The following is a 20,585-nucleotide window of genomic DNA, read 5'->3' on the forward strand; positions in this document are numbered from 1 at the left end:
CTTCTGCTTCTTCTTCGCTGGTTTAATGGGGGTGATGTCTTCCTCCTCTTCCTCATCATCATCATCATCGTCGAAATCCTCATCAGACATGTCCGACTCTTCGACCTGTGAGGCTGCAAAAACACAGACGACCAAGTTAAAACATTTGAGTTAAATGAATCCTGGTATTATATTTAATTATAAAAGGTCAGAATATCAGTTTATTTAATCTGCCTTTATAATTGACCTTGTGCATAGTTAGTGATATGCAGCTGCACGCCCTCATTACAACCAGTGATGAGAGCAAAGGGTGTCTAATTATAAAAGTATTGATAAATGTGCATGGCAGATTTTTAAATAACTTACAACGTACACATAAAACACTTACCGGAAATCGGATAAAAAGCGTCAAAGGTCTTGGATCTTAACAACAAAGAAATCTGACATTTGATGGTCCAAAGATGCATTTCACTTTTTCATGTAAGTGAGATTAAATTATAGAGAAACTGAATAAAGTAACTGAGTATTTCAGAATCATAAGAATGTTATCCAATTGTTGCCCAAGTATTACAACATTATGCAGGGTTTGGATTGGATTACATTTTCGACATACACAGCAGCGTCAATGATCAACAGCTGCCCACTATTTTATTTTGTTTAACTGGTTGGTAAATGGTAATGGACTAGCACTTTCTAGTCTTACGAACTACGAGTCACATTCACCCATTCACACACTGGTGGCCGAGGCTACCGTACAAGGTGCCACCAGCTTTAACACACAAACTGATGGAACAGCTGTCGGGAGCAATGTGGGGTTCAGTATCTTGCTCAAGGATACTTAGGCATGCAGACTGGAGAAGCAGGGGATCGAACACTCATCTTCCAATGAGTGGATGACCCGCTCTACCTCTGAGCCACAGCCACCAAATGATTTCAAAAAGGTCTAAGTTGAGAAAAATAACTTGAGCTAAGAAAAAACAACTACTAACTCACATTTAAATACTGAAACCAGAGACTGATATTTTTGCTTAAAAATAACTTAATTGATTTAATGATTTTAAATTTTTGTTGATGAGCTAATTCAACCTTTGAGCGCTGCTAAGAAAAAACATCCTAAATATTCAATATTCATTTTTCTTTATTTTGTTTTATCTGTTCCTCCAGGTTTGTTTTTATTCATTATTATGTTTGTTTTGTTATTAAACTGTTTAATTAATTTAAATCATTATTTAACCAAATGTTAAACCTTTACGTGTCAGTTTGTATCCTATACCACTATTTGCATTTGTCGGGAAAAAAATATATATAACTAGTGAAACATTTTCAACATACTAACAGGTAATGAGACTATTTTACTGTTATTATCTCAGTCTGGCGAGGGTCAATCATAACCCACAACACTGATTTGTTTTTTTTGGTGCGATGTTAGATTTTTAAAAAGCCCTTTCATTTCCTCTCATGATCACAATATGTCATGCTACGCTCCCCCTGGTAAAATATAAATTTTTGATCAATTCCTCCAGGTTTTTTTTATTCTTTTTATTTAAATGTTTTTCTAAAGAACTAGCTATGTACAGTTAGGACAAACTGTCTTCTATCAGTCACTGTCCTCCTGCAAGGCACGTCCCACAGCCTTTCCATGTGTGGTCCTTGCACAGGAACTTGCCACACTTGGCACAGACGTTGCGCACCCTGCTCTTCTTCATGCTCTCTGGGCACAATTCACAAGGTCGTCGTGTTGTCAACTTTGCTCCTGGAGACAGAGGAGGCGCCTCTGCAGAGGTTCTGGCCTCCTTGGCATCCTCGCTGCATGATTCCTTCTCCTCCACCATGGCTGCCTGGGCTGCTTGAACGAAAGCAGCGGCACTCGGCCCGCGGGGAATCCGCTCACGCTGGAGGATGCAAGGGATCACCAGCTCCTTCCCTAGCAGCTCCAGGAAGATGCGGCGGCGGTATTTCTTTTTGATTTCCCAGTTTGGGTGCAGGCAGGTCCACAGGACGTATGAGTTGTAGGCAGAAACATCCAGCATGTTGTAAAACAGCGTCAGGGGCCATCTGGAGGTCTTCCGACGGCAGCTGTAAGTGCCCACACACTGAGGGGGGGGGACAAGCGGAAAAATTGTTGCTCATCACAACCAAATTCATTCTTTAAGTAATGCCTTCACGTAACTGCGGTAAGTACTGAATAATAAAAGCCCTACATATATTTCAGGCACATACCTTGTCCAAGTTGTCCACGCCGCCCTTGGACTTGTTGTAATCGAGAATGATCATTGGCTTCTTGTGGACCTCCTCGCTGATGGAGGCTTCTCTGTGCTTTGTAGACATCAGCACCACGTTTTTGCCTTTCTTGGGTACGTACGACACCACAGTGTGGGTCGCTGTGTGAGCAAAGATGCTGGAGAGCACTTCTCTGCCCGACACGTTGACAAGTTGGGGAGGGAGCTCAGGTTTCCCTTTGCGCACTGTGCCGACCATGGCCATTTTTCTTTTCAGGAGCTCCGTGCCAAGCTCGTAGCTGGTGAAAAAATTATCAATGGTGACAGTGCGTCCCTCCAGCCCCTGTGTCATCTGCAGCACCACTCTCTTCCCCTGGCCGACCTCTCTTGATGCCTCCTCTTTGCCGCTGTAGATGGCCATGTTCCAGGCGTAGGATGTTGACACGTCGGCCAGGGTCCAGATTTTTATACCATACTTGGCTGGTTTGCTGGGCATGTACTGTCTGAAGCTGCAGCGCCCCTTGAAGCCAACCAGCTGCTCGTCGACACAAACGTCCGCCCCTGGATTGAACATGTGAGAGAGCCGCTGAACCCATGGCTCCCATAGGGGCAAAATGGCGGCCAGCTTGTTGTCACTGAGCCGCTTTCGCCGGGTCAGTTTATCATCAAACCGGAGTTTCGTGGCAATTAGCTCAAATTTTTTGCGGGACATTGTACCACGAAACACCGGCCGGCCTATCGGCTCCTCCCACAAGCTGTGGGTGCTTTCTCCCCGGGAACGATACACCCCCGCCAGCAGCAGCAGGCCCAGGAAACCCCTCAGCTCCGTCTCAGTGATGTCTTTCCAATGATTTTCAGTCCGCTTGCCTTCCAGGTTGGTCATTTTGAGGATCAGCTGGATCATGTCATTCGTCAGAAATAAATCCAAGCAGGATGTCAGCTGGTCCGTTATGTTTCTCTTGGCATACTTTGTCAGCCCTGGGACAGGTTTTGTGGGAGCCTGCACATAACGATACATTTGCTCAGCAGAGGGTGACCACTTGATGCTCTTGTTCTTGGAGACCCATTCTATCCTCTCAATCTCCATCAGGTTATCATCCTCATCTTCCATTTTATAATCTTCGGGAAAGCTGGAATATTCGTCCTCAGAGCTGTCTTGTTTTGCCGATGGTTCCCACTCTGCATCAGATGAGCAGAGTGAATCAGAAACCTCATCTGGGGTAGAGGAGGCTAAAGAGTCCGGGCTGGAGACCCGTTTTATCCCCTCAGTCTCCATTAGGTTATCATCCTCATCCTCCATCTTATAATCTCCGGGAAAGCTGGAATATTCGTCCTCAGAGCTGTCTTTTTTTGGCGGTGGTGCCCACTCCTCATCAGATGAGCAGACTGAATCAGAAACCTCATCTGGGGTACAGGAGGCTAAACAGCCCGGGCTTGAATTGCGGGAGCCACTGGCTGGAGTCACGGAGTGGGCCTGCCTCGGTTCGAGGAGCTTGGGTTCGGCGGCGGAGGCATCAGGGCCTAGAGCTGCCGAGCCGGGTTGGTTCCTGGAAGAGGCCGAAGGAGGAGCTGCCGAACGGGATCGGGAAATACGAAAGTAAAACTGATGTGCCTACATGATTGCTCTCACAGTTAAGAAATTAACATTCCTGGAGCTGGCTATATTTCTAAGTTTAGAGTGGCTGCACCTGCATACACAAGCTCATGCTCTACGCAGCATTATTTAGATTTTTTTGCACTTCGCAATTCGCTGTGCTGAAATTGTTGTGGGAGAGCCGATTATGTTGATGTTGGTCGACGGGGCATGAGTTCATGTTGATATCTGATTTTACGCGGAGGGGACTGAACTTCTCTTTGATCCGTTATATTGAAAGATATCTGAATCAGTGGAAATGAAAAAATGCTATGAGAATCGTGTATGCACGTACATGCACAAATCAGAGCAATGAAAAAATGCCATGGGAATCACAGGCTCTCTGTTTCCCTGGCTTGTGTATAGGCATGCTTGTGCGTGCATGAACGTGCACCACTTTAACGTCATGGGGAACAGAACTGAGAATTGAATCAACTTCATTAACTTTTCTTTCAAGGGAGAAAAAAAATGTGGTTTTAATGGAAATCAATCTTCCAAATTTAAAGGGGATTCAACTGTTTTTTAAAATCACATTGTAGAAATTATATATTATATAGTATCAAATACAATGCATTAGAAATCTAGACTTCAATAAAACAGCATAAACTGGTCATGAGGGCATAAACTAACTCAGGGGCTGTCCACACCAACGTGGGTATATATAAAACTGTGACTCTTTGCTCACGGTTTGGCCTTTCATCCACACGTAACCGCAGATTTGGGCCCCTGTAACCGGAGTTATTTGTCACCGGAGTCCAGGGTGAACTTTTTGGAAAAGTCCGGTGTCAGCAGTCATGTGTGGACAGGATAACCGCCGTTATTTTGTCTCGTCTCCATTGTTTGACGTCACAATGTGCGACGTAAACAGAAAATAGCTGTGTTATTACCCGATCCAGTGTGTGCGAGAGACGATTTGAGGATGGACCTAAACAAAATACTGCTGCTATTTAGCAGCATATCAGCACTTTGTGGCTGTATCATACAACTAACGCTACTCAACCACATCCAGCAACAGAGGCGCAAGAGTGTGCTATTACGGAGACTGCTCCTGCTGCATAATAGTACGCTTGTTGTTGTTTTTCCGGTAATGACGTTTTACTGCCTTCTGATTGGCTACAATGGCCTTACAGTTAGGAGTTATATCGCCACCTACTGCTTTGGCATGTGTATTACATTGCTTGATAGTGGAATTTGCGGTGTCGTGGACGGAGGTATTTTTATTACACCGCTCGTATGGACGCAGATTTTTTAAAAACTGGAGGCCAAAAAAGTTCAGTTTTAAAAATACCTGGTCTCGTGTGGACTAGGCCTCATTGTTTCAGGTCTAAAGCAGTGTACCCACGTTACTGTTTTTATTTTTTAAAGAATGTGAGTTATTGGTCTGATAAAAATGCTGAATGTCGTAGAGAACAACATTAACTATATTCTGATAAAACCTTACGGAGCACATACAGCAGATATATTCTCAGTGGGCCATTAGTTGCACTGAGGGGCTTACCTATGAGGTGTAACCCGCTGACAGTGACTGGTCCTGTCCCAGCCTTCAGCCGGATGGTCACTGGCGCCTTCAGCTCAAACTCTCCGAGACTCACCTGAGATAAAGAAGGTAACGGTTGAGACACGTCTCTACCATGTGCTGTTCATTAATGTGCACGTAGAGAGAAGTCACTGTACTGTACCATGGGCAGACAGCTGGTGTGAAGGTTGGCGATGGGCACTGAAATAGTCTTTCCTTGGTGGTTCATGGCGGTTACCTCCACCACATTGCTCTCCTCTTTGCAGCCTTCTCCCAGACACACCTGCAGGAATCAGAAGAATTAATTCAGCTGACATTTATTCAAACCTGTTTTACCTGATTTTACATATCACTATGGTGCAACAGCCTCATATATTTAAATACACACTTTTATGTGAGCCCTGCGTTGAAGTGGTGCACCCAGTGAATGGGATTATACAAACTCTGCTGCAATTGTACATACTGTTCTAAGTTCAAGGAAATGCTCCAGGTCCTCCTCTTCGTCTCCTTGGAAAGTGTAGAAAGGTACTTTAGAGGACAGCTCGCAGCCTGGAAGACACATCAAAACCAGCAGGATTTTAATGGCAGTTTTTTATTGCATGTAAATTAGTGCACTAAACATCAAAGCAGCTTCTTCACTGTCGACACACCACAGAGGAGACCCACGTGTGCGCCACCTGAGCTGAACTGATAAACTGTGTTTCAATGGTTCTTACTGAACAGGAAGCTCTCCAACTTGGATTGACCGACCGGTCCGATGTCCGAGCTCTCCTCGTCGTGATAAGACATCTTGTCAAAGCTGTGAAGTTGGGTTTGCTGTTAAGACTTTATAGAGAAATTAGCCCTCCTCGAAGAACAACAAGCGCGTCGCAAACTGTACGGCATGCATGTGACGTCATCAGTGTGCGCCTTTTCCCGGGCGATGTTTTTTTTTTCTTTTTTTCAGACGATGTTATAAATTAAACAATTTATTTTTTAACATTTTTATATAGCCTGTAAATAAACAAACAATAAAGGTCATTTAAACTAAATAAATATACTAATAAAAAATAGAAAAACTGCTACGTCCATTTAAAAAAAAAAAATGCGTAGCTGCCGAAGGAACCAAAACATGTATTTTAACACGCAAAAAGTCTGAAATTATACATCATTAACAATTGCTTTTCTACATTTATAAACACGTCTTTAACTCACACACTTCCCACACAAAATACGTAACTGATATGAGTGTATAATGCCATTTCCCATGTGTCAAGGGCTTGTTTCAGGCATAATGCAACACCACAAATCAAAGCTTGTAAACGTTCATGACCACAACACTATCAGTTATGCTAACAGTGCCAAACCTGTTTGTGAACTGACATAATCTTCCTTTTATTTGTCACAACAGGAACACTTGTCTCAGGACAGGGATGAAAGACCTGCAAGTTTCAGTCAAGACAAACTCACAAATATGATCTGTGCAACAAAAAAAGGACACAAAGCATCAAAGGAACTTATTATGATTTATTAGTTTTGAATCTTATGTATCTCACATACAAATTTTACACTGGTAAACTGTTACTTTTATGACCCCCTGCCCTCCCAACCCTATTTTCATATAATCAAAATGCACAATAGGAGCCCTTTCCCTCAGTCACGGCCCGTTTCTATCAAAACCTGTTGGCAGAAGAGAAAGCTGGAGCGTCGACCAACTGCAAAAGGAGCCATTTAAAATGAGTGAAAACTCTGCTGTCGTTGTTCAGAAGACGAACAGCAGACCTGTTGCTGAAACAGGACAGGGCGTTGTGACAAGGCCAGCACTTTGTATTCCTTAAAGGACGACGGGAAGCTAGCCACAGTTTCAATAAAGATATACAAAATAATAACACTTTATGATCGACAGTGTTTACAGACTGTCTACGAACTACAGTATCATGCCCATAGAGGCGAGTGGCATGCTTCTTCCTCTATGTAGCATAAGATGAGGTTACTCTAATGACCGCCACGGCAAATCCAATACACCTCATGCACATTATGAATGTACACAGTATCAAAACATCACATTGGCAGGCAGCTACTGAAGAGCAACTGATGATCCTCGTGTAACCAACAGAACACTCCTATCTATTAGACCAAGTGCTTTTATTTTTATCAACTACACAGATTTACAAAAACAAATGGGAAATGCGGCAGAATATAAAACATTCAATGGACAGATAGGAAAAGGCCCGAGGAATTTCTGCTCCATGCCCCCACGGCTACAGCCTAACAGCGTGGGAGTCAGCACTGCTTTGGTGACGGAGGAGTGCTCACCAAGGCTCGACTGAGAAGACATTCACTTGAGAGTATGCAACGCAGGGAGGGATGCAAGCTGTCAGATGTAAACTGATTATTTTCTTTTACCAGTGATGAGCACAAGCTAGCTTTTTAGCACAGCTCACCTCCTGAACAGAGCCCAGATCAGCTGGTGCTTCACAAGTCAGGTTTGGAATTAGTGGTTAAGAGAAAACTGAGCAGCTTTATGACAGTGGGAGGGTTAATGCTTCCAAGTTTTAGTTTAACTCCGACGTCGATGCCAGTCAAATGTTACATTTTTCTACTCAATAGCAGATCAGAATATCAAGATTTGGTCCCACTGGGTACTGCTATCAGAAAATGTTGATTTGAGTGCATTAAGTAACTACTTAAATTAATTTGACATAACTTAACACGAGAGTTGGAACTTCCTCTGACAGTGATACCCCTGTCTGAAGTATAATGCATGGGTCTGGTAGGGCAAAACTAAGACGTGACTTTCAATGTCAGGATACATCTCTGAAAATCGAGCAACAACAAATCCAATGTCTTGAAATCACCATGTTCCTGCTGTATCTGACTGATACAGGTTAGAGAGCCTTTACGCAGAAGACACTGGAGTCTGCAATATACACCTAAATCCAAAGGCAATGAACCAAAAGGCAATAGCTCAAAGGGAAATAAGCAAAAAAATACAAAAAACAGCTGAATTATGAAAAAAAAAAAAAAAAGAAAAAAGAAAAATGGCCACAAGCAAAGCGCTGAACAGGAACAGGCTGCGAACCATGTTTGTAAACTCGTGGAAGCTTTTATATTGCTCTCCAAATGTCTATTACTAACTTGAATGGAAATTCAGGGGAACCTCCTTGTTGAGTTTTTAACAATCTCAACGAATATTATTCCCTGGCTGGTCTTATTGACGAGCCCCAAAAGCTACACTTTTACACCCTTCATGTGTGCAGACTCAACATCTCACATCACTTTTTGAAAGAAGCACGCCGCTTGAAAGGCCTCCTTTTCCAAGTCTACTGTGGTGCAACTGAAAATACCATGAAGTGACGATGAAAGGCAAACTCTCACATAGCACCTCGCATCCTGTATAAAGGTGTCCTACTTATGTCGACAGCTGCGTTGTTTCTCTTTCAAAGCTGGGAAAGCAGGATGTAGGGGTAGTAAGACACTAGCTGAGATACAGGCTGCCCTCATTTCACAATCTGCCTCCATTTCAGATACAGACACTTTGCGTCAGGGCATGCGGGCAATATCCATGTAATGGCTACTGGATTAAATCAGAAAAAAGGCTTATGGAGTTATTACTTCCTGCCTCTTGGAGGTATATGGGTAGTGGGACCCCACAAATCATTGCGGGAGTGCCACTCTTCCATGTTGGCTCATATCAACTGATTACAGATCGCTCTTCGGCCTTTTAGCTTCCAATCTGCTGAATCCAACAGAGCCATAACATCTAAGGGCAGCGCAGGAAATCTGTGTGTGCGACTGCTGTGCTTCTGTACACAAATCCTAAAAAGAGGTTTCCCGGGGCTAGCCCAGATGGTAATGTAGTATAAAATCATCATGGAAGTTTTTTTTTTCCTCATCAAGGTAGCAAACTTGTTTATGCCACACATTGACTTGCTCTCTCTCTGTCTGTTATCGGAGCAGGACGTTTCTTCATAGGCTGCGTCCCATAATGATGACATCTTTGGGAAAGCCCTCCATTTTGGCCACTTCGAAGCATCCCAGCTTACTATAGAAGTCCAACATTCTCTTATCAGTCTGACGAACCTTACAGAACGCACCCAGGGAGCCTGGAAGAAAGAAGTAAAAAGACAGTATTACATTTGGTGGCAGGTTTAAAGATTTGTAGAATCAGAAATAGACTCCATCTTACCAACACGGCTAATAGCCTTAACACTATAAGTAGTAGCAATGAACACTGCTGTCAGAGCTGAAGATGGCTGCCACCTACCGTTGGCCTTAAGAGAAGATAGAAGGCATCCCATCATGCTTTTGGCCACACTGGGGTCAGTGACCTTTGCGTGAATATCAACCTTGATGAGAGAGGGGAAGTTGGAGAGAAAAGAGTCTGGAAGACCCTCCTCCTCTTCGTGGAAACTCAGCATCATCTTCTACAGGGACGACAGACAGAGACGGTAAAGTAAAATATAACAACAGGAGACACAATCATGTGCCAGCTGATACAGATGTCATGATAGTAAGAGAGATGGATTAAGATCCTACTTCAGCCTCTGTGAGGTCCTTCTCACAGTCAGGTTTGAGGTATTTCTCTTGCATGAAGGGAATCCAGTTCAACTTGCATTTCTTGACAAAGGGCTTGACGTCCACAGTTCCAAGAGCGTAACCGCAGATCCCTTCTTCGTCCTCCAGCACGAACCCGTAGTCTGAACTCAGTGTCAGGAGACCTCCTACCAACCTGTGAACAAACAGGAAACATTTTGTCAGTCATGCTGATTTGCGCTGCAGGGGAACACTGCAGGTCAGGCTTTAGTCATCTCCATGTTTTACCTGTCTCCTATGAGGTCAGGATCCTCGTCAGAGACTGGTACGTCCTCCATTCCTTCGGAGTACATTTCTTTACAGATTTTATAAATTGCAGTCTGCAAAAGAGAAGACAGGTGCAGCTGTAGCGCAATCAATCATGACACTAGATATAAAAGCCAAAGCTAAGCCCAGACAATGCCACAAATAATGTCAATGTTACATATGTTTGCTGATGCAAAGAGTGTGTGAGCACAGCATTGTGGCACATTAAGTGCAAAGCATTCACAGCTTTAACTAGGCCAGTTCTGCTGGGAATAGCAACTGGCTAACATCATTCTGCAACATTTTGGTTCTGACATTATTTATGCTTACTAACTGTCAGTATTTAGGATGCAATACTTGAGTTTTGGTACAAAAATAAGGTGCACAAGGCCATGACTTAACACACAAACATCTTACCTCATCTTTGGGATAGTACGGCCTTATGGAATAGATTTTGGAGGTTGGCAATGAAGGTGGAGGCTGGTAGAAAAGATCGTTTGCCCCATCTATTGGCAACAATCTCTGTGGGTATCAAAAGAAACAGGTTCAGTTTCACTGAGACCAGGTGGTGTGCTGCTTTGGCTCACTGCCTCTCTGAGCATTTGCTGCAGTTGAGCCACTATCAAACCAAAAGGAACTACAGAGGAGAGCAAAGTGCTTCGGAATGACAAATATTGTTAAATAAAACCATATAAAGGTATAAACTGATATTCCTTGTTGATCTGACAGTGGACAACAAGAGCAAACATCACAACTTTGTCATTTTGCTAAAGGAACATAGCACAACAAGCACGTACATATTTGCTTTTCAAATATAATAAAACAAGGGTGGTGTTTTGGTCTGACTAAGGTTTTACTGGCTGAAGGAGATGCTCCTTTCCCTTTTGTAAGACATCGCAATATTTCGCTGCGCAGGACCCTCCTGTTGAGAAAAATAATGATGCTGGCGCAGAGAGGCAGGGAGAACTCCAGGAAAAAAACCAATGAGGCAAATTAAATGAGTTAACTTAGTAATTCAAAGGCATATTAGTTGCCATCATGAGGCTTGCAACTCTCCAAGAATGGAGATACTACTTGAGACTGGGTAAGTGTGTTTGATCATGGAGTTTTCCCATTGCAACATGCTTGCGTTCTCGCTGGCGCTGCGATGCTTGTGCGTGCGCTTGCAAAGGGTTGGCTTGGTAATTTGTGCGCTGTGCTTTCCTGCAAAGAAATGAGATGTCATGAAAATAAAAACCTAGCCATGCTCGCTTGCGCCGCATGCGCTAGGGAAAAGCAGCATCTCCTTGGGCAGTTGCTGAAAGAAATTCAAATTAATCATTTGGAAAATGCCACGCCAAACACTGGCTGTAACCTGTTTTTGTCAGGATGGGTTACAGGTCACCCACACTCCTCCCACTGCCTGACAGTATCCCAAAATCAATACAAGGACATGGACTTCTTTGGAGACTATGTAACCTGGATGTTATGAAGTCCGACCCATTACAATCAGCACACCTTCGACAGACCAAAGCCCTTCATACCTACGCACATATTACCATTGTGGTCTTTGCTCACAACACTCTTTTTTTTCCATTAGATTGCTGTAAATTCGGTGCATGAGATACCTGGAACTCTCCTGCTAGACCTCCCCTAAAGGCCCAGGGTTCTTGGTCTCCTCTAAGGAACTGTGCTGAGGACTGACTACGACACCCTGTTAGGAGCAGAGCCAAGCGGACATTGTTACCACAGGATGGGGCTCTCTGACACAGATGAAGGTAGTGGGGAGATGGGGAGGAAGGGGGTCATATGTATCTAATAGCATTATCCATATAAATAAATTAATCTTAATTTACTCATTAAAACATAAAAGGACCTAATTTGGAATGAACTATATTCAGAGGAAATACTTTATGATAAAATGGGGCTCGAGCAACTAAAGCTTACGTGTTTGCAAGAAGAAATCAGGTCCAAATATCTCTGTGTCAGTACAACAATGCCACACTGCTCCATGTAACATGGTATGCAGAGCTTTAGATAAAAGTTAATTCACGCAGTGAGGAATGCACGCTCTCCATAAAGTGATGAGAGATCAGAATTAAGTGCAGTTCAGCCCCCTTGGTGTTTCAGTGAGGGTACTCGCTTGAAAACTGACGGACATCATAAATATTACACTGACCATCAGAACGGAAACCCCATGCTGTCTATGGACTACAAGAGTAAGCTTCAGCTGCCGTCACCCCACTCATCTCAGCACCCCGTGTGAAGTCACATTCTTATCTTATCTGCCTCGTCACATGACTGGGGAGCATGAGTCATCAAACCAGGAAGTCAGAACGAGAGCTGGTGTGAATGTTCCCTGAGTTAAAGGGCCTCTCAGCTTACTAGTAAAAGCCACAATCAAACAGACCAAAGATGAAATGCGCCGTAGGGACAAGTCGCATGTATCTAAAGCACACTCTTACAAGTGTGTATACTGTAGTGTTCCCGCTAACAAAGTCTAACCCTGGTTGACAATAAGCCCTGTCATGTGACCAGACAAATGCAGCGCGCGGGAAGGACATCTAACACTGCTTTACATATGAACCTTACCCTGACACTTTTATACAATTCCTCTGTTGAACTGACGCAGCACAGCACACAGATGCACCCACGGGAAGGAACTCTGAACTTGCTTGCCCAAATTAAAAACCACAAAACAGACAACAGAATGGTCTCTTGGTGGATGACTTCCACCTCAATTACCTGTTCAGACTGCATTGTCTTAACACAATCACAGTTAGGCAGAACACATGCAACTTTTGATCTTCCATAGTCAAGCCAATGTGTGTGTGAGCAGTTATAGCAGTTATCATAACTACACAATCAGTAATATCCCTGAGTGCAATGAAGATCCTGCCACGGTTAAGTTTCAAAGCCAAGTGTAAATTTCCTTGAGTAGGTGCATCGGGCTGGCCTGAGCCAGTTCTATAGGCCTACTAACAGAAACAAAAAAAACAAGTTAGAGAGATGCTGCCAAAGAGAGAAATTTGGGAGTTAACACTTAGGTTTCAAAGCTAAATCGCTGCGCAAAATGTGACTTCATCCGGAGGGCTGCTTCCTTTCCTCCAAATCAATCTTTTAACATATATAAATCTAGTTTAAGAAAAAACAAATCCATAAATCCCTTTCAAACATTAACAAAACAAAAAGGCGCTTGCACTGTGCATACATCGGCCACTGTCGATCCAATAGCAGTAGAAACTTGTACTGTGGATTCTTCCATCTGTACATAGTGAAGGGAGAAAACAGTAGAAAATAGTTATTAGTAAGTGTTCTCAGTACAATTACCAGGGAGGTTGCGACTAAGTGCCGGCTGCACAGCTTCTAATAAAGGGAAAGATTGGGGACTGATGTAAAAACCTGATAACAGCAGAAGTCAACAGTTAGGCACTTAATGACACTGCAGTTATTAAGAGGAATATTCAAAGATAACTATTTTCACGGAGCACTTGATTTCCTCTATGATGCTAGAGGGATTTTAATCGTTTACTGATGCATTAAGTCAGTAGTGTGGATTTTTGATGTGACTTTGCCAGTGTGGGTATGCTGCCTGCTGTGTACTGTGGGCTAGAGTCCTCAGCTTTACCATGTAGGACAGAAACCTGTGAATGAAACTGGGTTACAGGGGGTAACCTACAGGCCATGCTGGTGCTTCAGACTATTCAAAAGTACACTCCAAAAAAGATGGAGATGTTATTACATGGACGAATGTCACTCAAACTGCATCACAGTGAACCATCTGAAAGAGCGAAAGAAAGGACGAGGGTAGAGGGAGAAAGAGGGAGAGAAAGAATATCCTCTTTTACAAAAGGTGATGGATCCCACAGTGATGCAGATTGAGCAAACAACTCAGAGGGTTCAAATCCACTGAGACTACCCAGTGAGGCAACAACTCAAAAGTTCCCGTCATATTTTCACATGGTTCATGTTAAAAACCAGCTGAAAATACAGAGACCAGCTCAGATATTTCTGACTCATTTTATGCACCAGAATGGCCTTCCACAGTCAGTCAGTCAACTTGCTCTCCAAGCTCGCGTGCGCGCTAGGGCATGGAGGAGGGGAGGGGGATGGGGACTTCCCCCTGGCTCCCATCCCCACAGACAAGAGAGATGGAAGCAAGTGTGTCTGTGTGGGAATGCAGCAGTGATGTTACTGGATACACAGCAAGCAGCAATAACCCTGCTGGGACGTTTGCCACAGAGACCCAGTTTAGATATCACTGAGATGGGGCAGCTTGTTATGGGATAAATAAGGAGGATGCTAGCGGTGCAAGCGGCATTCAGTCAGACGAGAAAAAAAAAAAAGAGAAGACAATCATCAACATGTGTGAAACAAGAGAAATTAATAAGATCGTAACTACTGAGAGGTGATGCAACTAGCCTGATCAGTGCTAAACTTATGTATGATAAACTGCCATTAATTAAAAGTGGGGGTATTAGCCACTACTCAGATTCTTAGCCTGTCTACAGGTGGTGTCTAAGATCTCTAAGAGCCATACTTCTCTATTTCTTTGATCAGTCATATTACCATCTGTTAAGCAGACTGTGCAAGATGTGTGACATAATTATAAATGTGCCTCAAACTATACAGCTCTAGAGTATGACATAATCCATGCAGCTAACTTTTAAACTGCTTTTTCTTTATATTATCTGATTTTATAAATCTGTGTGCAAATGTGTTTCTGAGAAAAACAAAAGTCAGGATTACCAGACTTGATCAGACTACTGCTATGCTACTGTAATGCTCTCTAAGAGTAAGCGCTTCAGGTGTCCCTTCATACGTACCGAGCCACTGGACAAAAGACTTGACCATAGAAATGATGCTCTTGATGTCCCAGATGTACGGGTAGAGGTCGTACAGGATGGTGCGGTTAGCTGAGTTGGAAAGCCGGGTGAACATCTGGATGACGGAGCAGCACATCTCCTCAAACTTCTCCGCCCTTGCTTGCCATTCTGCCACCTGTATGCGACACAGTGATTGGAAATAAGACATAATAAATAAATAAGAAGGACAGCAATAAACTGCTTTGGTGTATAATAGGCTTTTTGGCGTAGTGGACATTTTCACACATCATTACTTTTACTATTTATACCTGTGCTTTTCTGTGATATGTCAAAATGTCTTTGAGAAAGAGGCACATGGTTTAATAAGGTGAAGCTGTAGTTTAATACACATGACACAATGCTCTATGGTGCACTCCATCTCCTATCACACCACCCAATGGGCAGTAATGGTAATACACATCCACCATTTTGTTTTCAGCAACCTATACTATCACAGGCAAGTTCAGTTAATAATGAACTAGTTTTCTCAGCTAGGCCTCTGTCTCTCAACCATGTGTGTGTTTATTTTAATGCATTAACCCACCTTCTCAGTTTCCTTCCTCTTGCAGTTGACACTGACGACGCTGCTGTTGGCTCTCAGCCAGTTGAACTCCTTTAACATCTGCATGGCCTTGGGTCCATGTTCGTAAGGCAGGTAGAAGAGCTCTGCCAGCAAGCACAGGTCCTCAAGTGTGACGGGCTCTGCTGTGAACAGGGGCTTCTCGTTGGGCCCGGGCACAAACAAATCCTGAGGACACAAAACAGAAGCAATGTGACTTTGCAGGGAATTCTGATTTGTTTTTTTGCCTTCAGCTGCGGATATAAAAGGAAACTCACGAATGTTTGCTGCACCTGCTTGAGCTGATCGTCTGTCTGCATAGGAGCGATATCACTACCAGGATCCTCCTGGATAGACTCTTCAGGGGACTTTGACTCTGTGAGACTCTCCTTGTCTGTATCCATGGGCTTCAGGTCCTCAGCCATCTTGTCGGCTAAGATAGGACCAACTTGCTTCTCCTCTGGGTCGGCTACTGCTTCTGGCTCTGGCTCATCCAGCTTCTCATCCACCATCTCCATGGGCTCCTCATCTGAATCCTTCTTCTCCACCTCCACCTGCACGGGAGCAGCATAAACATACTTGTAATAAAATGCTAAAAAAAATAAAGTAAAACAGAGGCTAAGCATATGATCAGAAAGAATCAGTCATTCTTAACCTTATAAATGACAATATGTTCACATCAAAGAGAGCTCATTATCTAAAAGAAACATGAGATAGTCACTTTGGTTATTTAAGTGCTTCTATTTTGTTCCATAGTAACAGTAAACTGCACCTCCTCTTCCTCCTGAGGCCTTTTTGCCATGGGGTGAGAGAGTGGATCCAGACAGAGAGGCGGCATGGCTGGAGACATGATGGGCTGCTGGAACACAGTTGTGACTGTTGTGGAAGAGCAGAGCGAGGGAGCAGCCATGGAAGACACGTCGATGGCTGTGCTTTTGGCACCGCTCTGAGGCACCTGTCGGCCTGAAAGACACAGTTAAGCCTTACTGCGTGTTTTTCAGTCACAGAATTATCATTTTCAGGCTCTCCATGCCAACGCTACGAGTGCATTCTGAGTATTACTGCTAGAAAATCCATTAGCATAGAGATATGATATGATAATGGGAATGCTCTCACTGTTGTATTGATGAGGCACAACAAAGTCCCCGAGCCATTCTGTGAGAGCCAGTTTCAGAGCGAGCTGTGGGCTGTAGAGCATGTCTGTCTCCAGTTCTTCATCACTGCCTTCATTCTCTAACTTGATTTGGATGGACACTGTGCTGTCCTCACCATCCGCTGGTAAAACAAACAGAAATAAACAACATTAATGAACCACTCGCGTTATGGTACCACTTGACACAATATAACCTTGTACAAAGAGCTCATCAAAACATTAGAAATTAGGTAACTTTTGGATCACACTTACTCATGACCACATCCTTGCGCACCCCATTCATATTAGACTTGTACCAGGTGGCCAGAGTGTGGATTGCTACAAAGTTGGACTCAAACTCGCAGTTAGGGTTGGTGAGGACTCCCTTCAGCCTGGGGATGAGCTCTGTGGAGCGGCCCTTGTATGGACCAAGGAAAAGCCTCTTCTGGTCATAGTCATTGGCGTGAATGTTGTCCCAGATTACAGGGGCTCTTCTTAGGATTTTTGACACCTCCTCAATTGACTCCACTGAGATATCTTTGGACACCACCTTGGGGCCTGCGGAAAATTACACACATCACAATTATTAACTGTTTTATCTACTATTCTGACATGTATGCCTAACACCAGGTGTTGGTTAGTTGGTGGGAAAATGTGTTAGACTCACCTGTCCATAGCACTTCAATGCCCGGCAGTAGCTTCTCTCCTACTGTGTGGAGGTAGGGGGACTGAGCAACATTTGGGTAGCAGAATGTTCCACAGTACTCTGCATTTCAAAGCAAGAAAACAGATGAATAAATCAGTAAACGAAACAATTGCGTAAAATGTGCAAAGGATTCAGACACAAAATTCAAGTACCAGTGGGACAGAAGAGGAAGGTTTCAGGCTCTCCCAGGTACTGGTAGATTTCGTTGGTAATGGTAACCTGAGCGTGTGCAAATGAGCTGAACACCTCTTTGTCAGCAGGGCACATGTTGTGGTCAATATCATCAAAAAGTAAGGCAAATGACTTGCAGCCAAAGTGAGAAACCTGAGGGGGAAGAGGAATGGATTTAAAATGGAAGCCATTAAAATGGTTACAAAACGACGCAGTGTAAGACGTGTGACACTTTTGAAGATATGAGGATACGAAGAGTTTGAAGACATTGCTCATACTTCTGTCATACAAAATGTTGCCATACCTGATCGAGTTTCCTCTTGAGTGCAGAAACCTCTTTCTGATTGGAAAAGGTGATGTCCAGTCCAGGGGAAATGGCATAGATGAACTCTATTCCATGCTCCTTAGCAGCACCAATTAAAGTCATGAGTTGCTCTAGGAGATGGAAGGGGTAAATCACTCAGTGAATGAACTATTGTGCTATGATCACATCTTTGAACCAATTTCTTCCATTTCACCCATGTGTAAAACTTTAACTTAAGATTAACAGGCATTACTCATTTTCCTTGCCCCAAGACAGCTAATCACAAGATCTGTCCTGAATAATCACCTGCTTCTTCCACTGAGTACAGCTCTCTCCAGAACATTCTGTGTTTGTAGTCATCTTTGGGTGCATAAAGGTAAGTATTCAGCCCCCATTTCTGCTGCCTGTGAAATACCATGTTATACAAACTCAGTATGACAAATCAAATCATCAAACTGTTATAACATTTTTTATTTAATTGACATGCCTGCTCAGAAAATTCACACAGTGCATCATACCTTCTGAACAACTCTTTCCTCTGTTCCATTGTCCATGGTCGACCATAAAAGCCTGTAACAGAAAACAAAACATTCAGTTTCTATGCACGCTGCAGTGCTGATTTTAAACAACATTTTCCATGCATATTCAGCTGCGTGTCTGCTGCAACTAGCAATTTGCCCTAAGGTGTGGGCTGGGCTAAAAGTGCCATTAAACAAACATTGTTTGCTTCCTTAACCGTTAACAGTTTTTCCTGTACTTACCAATTATTCCTTTTGTCTACGAATTATCAAGGAAGTATAAAACAAGCCCTCTTAAGATCATTTATGAGAAGTCAATACTGTGCTTTAATTTTCTTATTCAGTCTGATTAGAAGCCAAACTACAAATAATATTCAATTTATAACTGGGAGCTAACCACAACAAATGACTCTTCATCTTATTGAGATGCAACCCCACCAATGTGTGGTATACTTACTTGATAAATGATGATCAAAGGTAATCCTATTTCAATTTATTTGAATCATTGATGATCACCAATTAGTAAGTATCCCCCATACATATTTATTCAGCTATATGACGTGTGACAATGTTGATCTGCAATCGGCAAACATAATTATTTTGATGGGTTTAAGACAATTTCCAATCGATTCCCAGCAATTGATTTCCAGCTGTTGTCCAATTACTACTGCCTTGTATTTTCCAACTGACAACAACAACCTTTCCCCTGGAAGCACGATTGCTGCAGCATTGTGATGCCCTATTTATGGTTTCATGCAGATCACAACCGAATCAAATGTCAAATTTGATTGTTAAAGCTCAAATTCAATATTACCTTCCACGACACCACTGATGAATTTTCTGTGGCCGGTCGGTTCGGCTCCGATGCCGGACTCTTCAGCCGGGCCAGGGGCCTCGGCACAAGCCTCTCCGGAGACTGGGCTGGGGCTCGGCTCACCGTCCACTTGAGGCGTCTCCAGCGTTTTATCTTTCTGAACCATTGTTAGAAATTTCCCACGGTGTTAAGTCAGTAAATTCAGACAAATTGAGAAAAGTCTGAGCTATTTTTAACGCCGGTAATGTCTGTTTAGCAGACAAATTCGCCGAGCAAAACCCGGAGGAAATAAATCGCGTCAGTGTCTGTCTAACGTTAGCTAGCGTACGGTATTAACGAGTCTATCAAAATTCACGAAATATTAGCAACTGCTTCTACGAGATGTAATCAAAATTACCATCGGCTGGTAAAGGATAACATTAATGCTGGTTAATATACAAAGAAAAACAAGCCGTTAGTTAGTTTTTGTCCGATCATTTTCTTCTCTTTATGGTAGATTTGCCCTGGTTTTCAGTCGGTTCTTCCTGTTTACACCGAGTGCGCATGCTCACAGGACTGGATTAAACCAGTTAGAACTAGATCTGCGTGACAAAACACCGCAAAGATGTCACCGAGGCAAAGAGATAGATGACACTTGTACTCCGCAGCGCCAAACATTTACAGGTAGCGAACATTATAAAGAGAAATATTACCTGTTTTTGTGACCATGCATTTGTCGCTAACGAGAAGTGTATTTATTTATTCATGTTATGACATTTGCAGTTGTACAACACCTCTTGAATATAATTTATGGGTACAATACCATCAAAAAACAGTACTCCACCTGATTTATTTAGGATTTCTGGGAGAAATACTAACCTTAATTTCAATCCCTTTAAGTTTTTAAGAAGCAGAGTAAATAATTGTCACATATTCCCCAAACTTGCAGCACAAGTCGCTCTTTTCACTGCTTGCGTTGAATATCTCAACAGCTTTCTACCATCTTGAGATTCCAGTCCATATAAGGAATGCCGCTGAGCTCCAACACCACATTCAAAGGGGAGGTGCTGCTCATCTGTTATGAGCTAAGCTTGTGTATCCTGTGTCAGCAAAACACACACATGCTTTGTTCTAAATCACCAGCATATATCCAATTATACTCTGGCATGATTACCCAGAACTTCTAAAACAGCGAGTAACTCCCCAAAGGAAGCTAAATGTGCACTGATTAATGAAAGCCAGTGCACTCACTGTGAGAGGCCCTTTATTCTGTGTGTGCCTTTTTCACAGCAGACATTTTTAATTTGTCGTATTAGGACAATTACAGATGTTCCTAATAACACCACAGATGGCTCTGTTCTAGTTTGAGTGTCCCAGTAAGCCATGACAG

General features: G+C 43.1%; 2 protein-coding genes across 5 annotated transcripts; both read right to left on the reverse strand.

The window, feature by feature from the left end:
- Positions 1-239: 239 nt before the first annotated feature.
- On the reverse strand, positions 240-6,251 carry LOC126406965 (piggyBac transposable element-derived protein 4-like). The gene is made up of 6 exons (XM_050071585.1): positions 6,064-6,251; positions 5,811-5,896; positions 5,511-5,630; positions 5,330-5,423; positions 2,200-3,767; positions 240-2,072 (listed from the first exon to the last, which is right to left on the reverse strand). The coding sequence occupies exons 1-6, from the start codon at positions 6,134-6,136 to the stop codon at positions 1,581-1,583; spliced, it is 2,433 nt and encodes an 810-aa protein (XP_049927542.1). The 5' UTR covers positions 6,137-6,251; the 3' UTR covers positions 240-1,580.
- A 1,203-nt stretch (positions 6,252-7,454) lies between these two features.
- Positions 7,455-19,752, reverse strand: oga (O-GlcNAcase). Of its 4 annotated transcripts, none has more exons than XM_050071898.1 (19): positions 19,217-19,752; positions 18,403-18,454; positions 18,191-18,288; positions 17,885-18,015; positions 17,562-17,733; positions 17,371-17,469; positions 16,977-17,261; positions 16,688-16,846; positions 16,344-16,534; positions 15,865-16,125; positions 15,557-15,760; positions 14,974-15,148; positions 13,359-13,412; positions 11,776-11,861; positions 10,586-10,690; positions 10,151-10,242; positions 9,866-10,058; positions 9,594-9,753; positions 7,455-9,432 (listed from the first exon to the last, which is right to left on the reverse strand). In XM_050071898.1, exons 1-19 carry the CDS (start codon positions 19,380-19,382, stop codon positions 9,296-9,298), a joined length of 2,820 nt encoding a protein of 939 aa, XP_049927855.1. In that variant the 5' UTR covers positions 19,383-19,752; the 3' UTR covers positions 7,455-9,295. The 4 variants fall into 4 exon arrangements, with proteins under 4 accessions (XP_049927855.1, XP_049927853.1, XP_049927857.1 ...); XM_050071896.1 differs by having other exon boundaries at positions 15,850-16,125; XM_050071900.1 differs by lacking the exon at positions 13,359-13,412.
- Between the last annotated feature and the right edge of the window lie 833 nt (positions 19,753-20,585).

Source organism: Epinephelus moara, chromosome 19 (assembly GCF_006386435.1).
Source record: "Epinephelus moara isolate mb chromosome 19, YSFRI_EMoa_1.0, whole genome shotgun sequence".
Taxonomy (NCBI): domain Eukaryota; kingdom Metazoa; phylum Chordata; class Actinopteri; order Perciformes; family Serranidae; genus Epinephelus; species Epinephelus moara.